General features: G+C 47.9%; 5 protein-coding genes across 5 annotated transcripts; 2 read left to right on the forward strand and 3 right to left on the reverse strand.

The window, feature by feature from the left end:
- Positions 1 to 258: 258 nt before the first annotated feature.
- On the forward strand, positions 259 to 840 carry PPTG_01802 (hypothetical protein; the record flags this gene model as incomplete). Its single annotated transcript, XM_008895189.1, has 1 exon — positions 259 to 840. The coding sequence occupies one exon, from the start codon at positions 259 to 261 to the stop codon at positions 838 to 840; it is 582 nt and encodes a 193-aa protein (XP_008893437.1).
- A 737-nt stretch (positions 841 to 1,577) lies between these two features.
- Positions 1,578 to 2,072, forward strand: PPTG_21113 (hypothetical protein; the record flags this gene model as incomplete). Its single annotated transcript, XM_008895566.1, has 3 exons — positions 1,578 to 1,666; positions 1,911 to 1,963; positions 1,996 to 2,072. 3 exons carry the CDS (start codon positions 1,578 to 1,580, stop codon positions 2,070 to 2,072), a joined length of 219 nt encoding a protein of 72 aa, XP_008893814.1.
- A 2,451-nt stretch (positions 2,073 to 4,523) lies between these two features.
- PPTG_21114 (hypothetical protein) lies at positions 4,524 to 5,128 on the reverse strand (the record flags this gene model as incomplete). Its single annotated transcript, XM_008895567.1, has 3 exons — positions 4,524 to 4,532; positions 4,683 to 4,809; positions 5,091 to 5,128. The coding sequence occupies 3 exons, from the start codon at positions 5,126 to 5,128 to the stop codon at positions 4,524 to 4,526; spliced, it is 174 nt and encodes a 57-aa protein (XP_008893815.1).
- Positions 5,129 to 5,812: 684 nt separating this feature from the next.
- On the reverse strand, positions 5,813 to 6,448 carry PPTG_01803 (hypothetical protein; the record flags this gene model as incomplete). The annotated part of the gene is made up of 2 exons (XM_008895190.1): positions 5,813 to 6,266; positions 6,332 to 6,448. 2 exons carry the CDS (start codon positions 6,446 to 6,448, stop codon positions 5,829 to 5,831), a joined length of 555 nt encoding a protein of 184 aa, XP_008893438.1. The 3' UTR covers positions 5,813 to 5,828.
- A 1,377-nt stretch (positions 6,449 to 7,825) lies between these two features.
- Positions 7,826 to 8,365, reverse strand: PPTG_01804 (hypothetical protein; the record flags this gene model as incomplete). The annotated part of the gene is made up of 1 exon (XM_008895191.1): positions 7,826 to 8,365. One exon carries the CDS (start codon positions 8,363 to 8,365, stop codon positions 7,826 to 7,828), a length of 540 nt encoding a protein of 179 aa, XP_008893439.1.
- Between the last annotated feature and the right edge of the window lie 72 nt (positions 8,366 to 8,437).

Genomic DNA, 8,437 nt, shown 5'->3' on the forward strand with positions numbered 1-8,437 from the left:
AAAAAAAAACCGGAAAGTGGACGTATCCGCTTAGACTGGGTACTCCTATTTCCAGCAGCAAGAAGGAGTTACGTCAAGACTGGAGGCGAAACCAAGAATGTCATTCTGTGAACGATGCCGTCGCATGCTGCAACAGTGCAACTCGAAATAGCGTAGCCGGTGGGGCACAGCTACATAGTAGTCTCATTTTGGAAATTTCAATCTCCCTACGAAGTTCGACTCTTATCCTATTCAAGCGACCCGTTTCTGGTTTCAACAATGGCCATCAACCGCCGTATACTCGCCTTCCTGGGCTCTGTGCACGTTAAGAAACTCACCGAGTTCCGCTACGTTGATGTGCTGTCTATCTCGGAGGGCATCCCTACTGTCCAGACGGTTGGCCCAGAAGACTACGTCCCTAGGGAGACTGTGGACGTACCGTCCAACGTGATCGAGTTCCGTACTGTATCGGAATTGGTGCGACGTTTATGGCCAGGTTCCTATGTAGCTCACCCAGTGGCATACATTCGCACAACGGGAGAAGGCGTTGACTTAGGGGCCTATGGCATTGTGTCAGGTTATACCTCGTCTGACCCAACAGCTACGCTCCATATAGTACGCTCGAATGGTCCTGTCCAACCACCTCTGACTGGTCCCTACTCCGCAATTAAAGTGGATCCACTGAATTACGCCCTACAGGCAGGAGGAGGCGTCAACGCAACATCCGGCGGTCCTCTTGAGCTACTGCACCAGCAGAATGAAACTGTAGCAGCCTGCAACAAGAAGAAGTCGGGGATTCCAGCCGAAATATTGTCTTCAATGGCTTTGCTCTCGATGGTGATGTTGTCGTACCACTGGTAAATCCAACATCGCTGCAGTTGGTGCACCTGCGACGCCAGCACATCGATTTTGTAAAACCCCTCGTTCGAAGCTACCCCGTGATCTTTATAGCGATGTCTGCATCAAGCAACAGCTACCCTATTGGAATTCTGCAAGATCGCGGCGTCGTGCGCCTTGATTCACCGATGAGACGGCGTACAGCGAGGCGGCAGCCTTGTGACGATCTTGGGCCTGCCAAACGGAGGAAGCAGTCGTTGGTGGCCTTGATGAAGAGAGTCGAGGTCGGAGGCGATGGCGAGTCGGAGGCGGAGTCGAAGGGGCAGCGGCAGCGCTGCAGTCGAGGGCTTGCTTGAAAGTCGAGTTGAACAGAAGAGGCAAATTGAGAAGTGATTAATCAGTTAGAGTTGGCGGCGGCAAGCTAGTAGGTGCCGCACAACCAGTGGTTCTTGGCAACTGGATAGTCACGCACGTATCCAGGTCCCATCCTAAAAACTATCTTTCTCAAATCCTGTTTTCTCTGTAGCTACCAATGAAAACCTACGAATCCTAATCTTATCTTGGTCGGAAATTTCGCACAGTGTCCCATAATCACAATTTCCGGATGGAAACTTGATTGTTACAAATCCATGTGATTTTGGACCAATAGGATTGTAGACTGATGTAAAGACACGCAATTTGAAGTTTACGCCGACCAGAATAATCTGACCAGCTGAACTCAAATAATTGGCGTGGCTGGTCACTGCCATGACATTGGCCAGATGACCACCACGTCACAAGCCTACTCGGTCGGTACACTGAATCGTGTGCGCGAGCAAAATCGACGCAGTTCCCGTGAACACTGCCATCGGTATGCCAGTTTTGCGAATATCCACCTTCCAATTACTGATCAAACGGATAAGGAGTACATTGATATTGCTCAAGGCCAGTTTTGGACCGATTTGTGTGAACAACAAGGGTATGACTTCCTGATGCCGTCCGTCTACTAAGAGGCCAAACGACTGACGATCCGCGTCCAAACAAGGACCTTTTCCCGATACCTCCGCCCGTTGACTAATTAATTACCCCGATTGTCGCTCATTGGAATGAAATAGTGATGCACGGTGTTTCGCTTTTGAGGACTACATCAGATCCACCAACACAACACGTACGACCTAATCATCGCAGTACTGTGTGCAGAGAAGCTCAAATTTGCCGCTATCTACGGGCGAGTCAACTCGGAGGACGACATTTTATTGTCGATTCACATCTTCTAACGAAGTGGCCCGAGGTCTTATCATTCCAATCGAAACGGTAGACACGGCTGGTAGACACTAGTTTGATCAACGATTATTCGTTTCCGGAAGGAAAATCGGTGAACAATTACTCGGATAGAGGAAATTTCCCTCCTATCTCGTACAATCCACCTCGGGATATTACTAAGCGTATCCATGGTCTGAAGCATTCGCATCCTCATCTCGATGTGCTGATCATGCTTGGCGATGTTTCAGGTGCGTTCGGACACTTACCAGTTCCTGCTAGTGCAGTTCACATGTTCGCGTTCTGCTTCGATCAACTGCTAATTATCGATTTATCATGCGGATTTGGTTGGTGAGGATCTCCTGCGTTTTATTACTATCATCAACCACCTCTATGAGTATGAAAATCGGTTGAACCGGCAATTCGTTGGCAACGTGTGGTGCGATGTCCACACCTGTGTCGAAGTCGACTCTGGTCATCGCTGTTATGACGCAAATATTTCGCTTCGTCGCGCTATGGCAACGGTCTTAGGACCTACAGCTATCAACGAAAGGAATTTCACAGTTAGGTCCACTAAGTGCAAAGCACTTGGTCTACTATGGGACACCGAAGCGGGATTCGTGTCAATTCCACCAGATAAAATCGAAAAGGCTCTCGGTCGAGTCAGCAACCTGATCAATTCGGTTTCAACCTCTAAAACAGCCATCTTGGAGACGAACGGAAGCCTTCGCCACGTGGCCAGTTGTTCTACACCTGCTCGCGCCTTCTTGCAGGCACTCCAGAGTACAGCTTCCACGTTTCCGCGATTCCGGCCTCAACGACTATCGGCGCAGGCATTAGACGATTTTCATTGGTTCCGTTCCGTTTTACAATACCCAGGATATTTCAACCAAATCCCTGTGGGAGACCTCGCCTCTGTCGCCGTGCCAACGAGTGACGTCTTTATGGATACCAGTGGTGAAGGATTATATGTGCTGGAACCTACATGGAAGGAGAATATCCGACAAAGGTTTGCAGAACTTGAAGCTGTGGAGTTATCAATCAACATCAGAGAAATGCGGAGTGCAGTCCTTGCCACTTTACACTGGGGACCATTTTGGGCGGGCTCATCAAATACAAAGAACCGCGTTCACGTCACGTTGCACATTGGTAATACAAGCGCCGTTAGTTGGACAAATTGCCGTACAAGTCGGCACCCAGATGCGCAGATGTACAACAGACTGTTGTCACCAGCGGGGGTTCCAGTACAACACTTCGTTCTCGGCAACGCATATCCCCGGAAAAGTTATGGCTGATGCTGGATCACGTGCTCCACGCACTCACAATATTTGATCTGGTCTAATTTATCGTCGTGTTGGACATAGATTCCCCTAGAATCCCCGTTTACCGATCGCTCAAACATTTGGGCTCAATATTACACAGAAACGCCGTGGCAAGCTCTACCATTACCAAGTATCATCAATATTGGCGGCAGTGGTGTGCATTCGCACAACAAATGATGTGGTCCCGGTTGCTGTCTCCCACGAACACTTCGCATCGTCTCGAATATTTTGCAACGCAACTATGGGCTCAAGGCTGGAATTCGATCAATCGCGGCAACCAATACAGTACAATTCTGCTGAAATTATCAGGCATCCGTTGGTTCCATCGGCGATTCAGGAACTTCGTCCTGCCCAACAGCCCTCGAATAGAAGTGTTACTTGCCGGAATTAAGCGTCATCTCCACATCGGAAATAACAGCCACTTACGCTATCATTTCTACGGTTGCTTCACCGTTCACTTGACCTTCGTCGGCCACGACAACGTTTATTATGGGGCAGTCTGCTTATCGGCTATTTCTTCCTACTCCGGAGGTCAGAGTTTCTCAAGATTGGAAACATCTATCACTTCTACTGCCTCAAGACAAGAAACGCTTTCTTCTCCGATGACAATGGCAAACGAACGAGTTACAAGCAAGCTACACCAGTCACTATTGGCCTAGAAGGGGCCAAAAATTACCAACGGGCGTGGGTCATGGCGAACAATGAATTCTTCCGGGAAAAAGTTACTGTGCTCCGTCGAAGGTCTTCCACATGTGCTTCAAGCAAGGAAACAACTACATCAAGAGGCAGACCTCCATCTTTGCGCTGGTCTCACGTCGCAGTCAGTTGTTCGGGCCATCGAGTTGACGGCTAAGAAGATAGGTGTGCCCACAGAAAAGTACTTCTCGTACTCTATCCGGGTTGGAGGAGCAACGGCCATGGCAACTGCAGGTTCAAGCAAATTGCTATTAAGTTTATCGGAAGATGGTTTTCGGATTGCTTCGAAGAATAACCACGACATCCGTTAATTACTGGAAAGCTCTTGATGCAAAATCAAGTATGCGTCGGCTGTCAGCCGGTTGGAACCATGTATCGTGTCGGTGTATTAATGACGAACTGCATTTACCTGCTTCCGGGGTGGTAACCCTGCAAGGGATTACTTTGGTGTCAAGCCTCCTAGACGTCTAGTCTTTTAGTGACAACAGATCGATTCAATTGGAGCAAGTCAGAGTACTGAACATCGAGAAGCTTTAACATGTGCAAGAAAATGTTTGAGAGACCGCACGACGATCGACTAAAGAAGTCTTCAATGGCGTACCAACGTACGGGAACGAATAGCTTGTAGAGAATAATGCACAGAGTCTCCATCGCTGTGGCATTCGTTCGCTCACGTGTTATCACTTCCGGGATCTGCATGATGTCCACCAAAATGCACAGCTCAGCATTGTCGAATCTGTAAAACCTTTGACATTCGATGTTAGAAAGAGGATTGACGCTATGAGAGGAGTGATTTTAGTTACAACACTCCAACTGGAATTTGATCACTCTATACCGTAAAAAAGCGCTGTTTTGTTCGGTATGAATTGAATTGTTGGACTGGAAGATTGGACTGTGCGGTTATGGTTAGGTGAAAAGTCATATGATTGAACTGGAAAATGCGTTTTCTTCGGTTTTGCTAAAGACCTCTATTACCAACTTGGTGTTTCTAGGTTAATTAACGGTTGAGCAACTTACCTATTACACGGATTCACTCCGGCCGTCGTCTTCTTCATCAGGACTGTGCACCATCACTTCTTTGGGTACGTCCACATGCATGACATATCTCTTCCCTCACCGCAGTCCGAGGCATCCACCATCGAAGCGTCCTCCAGTCTTGACAATCTTTGCGTCGACACAAGAAGCCTTAGCTTCGACGTTTCATCCCGTTATGAGGACAACTATGCCTCGGCTCCGCAGGCGAACCTTTAATACTTGCGACAGAATCGATCATCGATGTCGACCTAGCCATCAGGGTGGGGCACAGAACTGATCTGTGCGACGCGACGCCCGCGCATTCTCCTCAGTTGGAAAGTCATTGACGATTCGTCAAACTGCAGTTCGTCTGCAACTATAGAGCAAAACAGCGTCGACCGTGTCCAATACAGTAGCCACCGTTTTCACTCGGGAAAGTATTTGCCTTTACTACCCATGTCGTTCATCTCCATATCGCAGCTCCCTTTCGCGAGCCTATTGCCTAAAGAATACTATAGAAGACTACGTCATTTGCTTCTAAAAGGATGCATTTCTCTCCCTATTACCATTTCAAGGTACTCCTTTCGGTATCTCTTGTAACCAATCATTGAAATTACAATAGAGAAAGAGGTTTCGCATCGTTTTCTGTTCCTACAACAGCATCTGGGTGTGGGAGTGGAGGTGACGAATATAGACGGGGATTTTGCAGCCTTACACCCGTATCTTGCCAAACCCGATAGTTTAATTATTCTTACGCAGCCTAATTAAATCTACGATGCTCGACACGGCCTGAACTACAGCGAACTTGTGGGCTCGATCCTCTTCTCGCTGTGCAGCCATAAGCTCCCTGGGATCTCTTTTGTCTTGCAGCTCTTTCTCCTTCAGTTCTAGTAGCATGTCCTTCAGCAGTTCCTCCCGTTTCAGCCGCTTTCCTGGCGGTGACCGCTCTCGCGTTTTTCCCAGCTTCTCCATTACGAGGCGCCCGGCCGTCGCAGACGCTTTCTCCTCCTGTTGGCGTTTAAGTGTGTCAGCTCCTTTCGCAGCGCACACCGAATCATTGTGTGGTCGTCGACGAGCTCGATCAATTCCTTTGAGCCGCAAATCCCTCTCGCTCTTCGCCTCCGAAACACCCGAGTTTGCCATGTTCTCCTCGTCCTTATTCCGTCTCGTCTTGACAAGCTTTTCAAAACGAGTCTGCCATTCTTATCACTCAACTTGATCCTCGGGAACGAGTCGTCTGCTACCAGCTTGGCAGCGAAAGCATCCCACGCGCCAATAATTTTGCCTCGCTGGGCGAGAAAAGGCCGATCTCCGAGGATCTTGCGCAGCAGCATCACGTCTTCTTCTTCAGAGTAGTTCATACGCTTTTCGTTGCTTATACTTTCGCACGCAGTTGTGTTGTGAAGAGGGAATGAAGGCTTGGTTGCCGACCAACCGTGTGTGGAAAGTCTGCCTCAGATTTTTGTTTTCCATAGTAAATATTCCACAGAGCTCTGTTTAATGTATCGCTTAAGAAACAATGTGGAGCAGTTTGAGGGAATGGGAATGGAAAACCTGACTGCAAAACCTCTCTAATCTCTATGCAATCAGCTACTAGAGTAGCACTTGATTAAATTGTGTCGTAGATGTTTACATATCGTCCTGTATACGACTTGTTGTACCAAATCAGTTGATAGTTGTAAAAGAGCGAAAATTTTCCTTTTTAGAGACTGCTTCCTACTATTCTTTACCCAGCAACCTTAAAAGGCGAGAAATGTGTTCCGATAAGAATTAAAAAATATAATTAAATTGCTTTTTTAGCTTCAGTTTTCGCCATCGCTACCTGCGAACTCGTCGTGAGCTTGCCAGTTCCCTCAGCAAAAGCTATGAGTTTCCGCCCAATCACGAGGTGTCACGCTAGCTGAAGCATGTGCGCCGTATCCCGAAGGTAGTCTGCACAAGTGTCATCCTGCTCGAGTCCAAAAACACGCTAACGATTTTTTGAAAGGGCGTTCGGTTTTGAGTTTAATTAAAGAAATAAACTCCCCGACTTTAACGTGTCGGTCTTTTCTCGCCTTTCCGTTCTAACCACGCTAAATATCGTCGAAACCATTTACTGCAGCAACCTCGTCACCTTAATAACAACAAATCCAGCCTAGCTACCCCTACATGTGCTTTCTAATCCCAGATGGGGGGATAGGATGTTGTCAAGTACGAACAGCCATGCATTAAAGTATTGAAGTAAAACCCATCTCTCACATGCCTTTAACGTCATGGGACACCACGTCCAATCACAAGTCGGTCCTTACTTTTTGGAATCGCGTCAGTGTCGCAGCGCAGCGAAAGCGATAGGTTGGCACGCAATTAAACTCAGGGACACCTAAAACGCTGATGTAACCCTACCATAAAGGGCTTCGCCCAATGACTTGGCAATTGGTGGCACCTTAGCTTTAGATTCCTCATAGTTTCAAGATCTCAGCTGATTAGTCTCATCTAAAACTTTCGTGCTTGAGTTTCGCCACCAAATATCGGCCCCTTTCGGATCTGGGGTGTTATCTGAGCGTGATACGATAATGTAGAATGTCCACCCCACCCCGCATTTTACCTCGACTTCACTTGTTTCTATTCGTCAGGCAACACCGGTCACGATCGCCTCTAAACTAGCAGTAAAAAACAGTTTTCTGCATCTAAAATAATGTTTTAAATCCCTGTGTATTGTAGCAAATTGAGCAAGACACGAACTCATATCAAGATGTCATTCACCAGGGTAGTGTCGTAGCGGGGATCTTCTTGTACAGGTTGAAGAACTTGCCCGTGCTCTTAGGATTTAGCTTACCTATGAGATCAGCCATGGCAGCCACGGACTCCTCTGGCTTGAGCGTGGCATCGCCTTGGGTCATGTCCGTGTCCACGTACCCAGGGTGGACTGACACAACAACGATGTTTCTAGATTGAAGGTCAAATGCAAGTGATCGTGTGATCATGTTGAGAGCTGCCTTGGAAGTGCCGTACCCATACAGACTACCCTCCAACGAAGTCGCGGTTTTCTTTGTGAGACTCCCGATGCTCCCTACGTAGGAGGATATCTGCACAACGAAAGCGAAGCCACGAAACTTTACAGCAAGCTGGAGATTGGGCAGCAGCGCGCGTGTTACGAGGAAAGGTCCAACAGCGTTCACCTCGAACTGGCGCATCAAAACGTCCTTTGTGCCGGTATCAAGCACACAGGGAAGATTAATACCGGCATTGTTGATGACAACATCGATGGTCTGTCCCTCGAGTTGATGAGCTGCTTCCATGATGCTTTTTTCGTCTCTTGTATCCATAATGACAATCTTGAACAGGTCAAGTGATTTCAGCTGCTCATCCGG

The sequence above is a fragment of the Phytophthora parasitica genome (genome assembly GCF_000247585.1).
Source record: "Phytophthora parasitica INRA-310 unplaced genomic scaffold supercont2.3, whole genome shotgun sequence".
Classification (NCBI taxonomy): domain Eukaryota; phylum Oomycota; class Peronosporomycetes; order Peronosporales; family Peronosporaceae; genus Phytophthora; species Phytophthora nicotianae.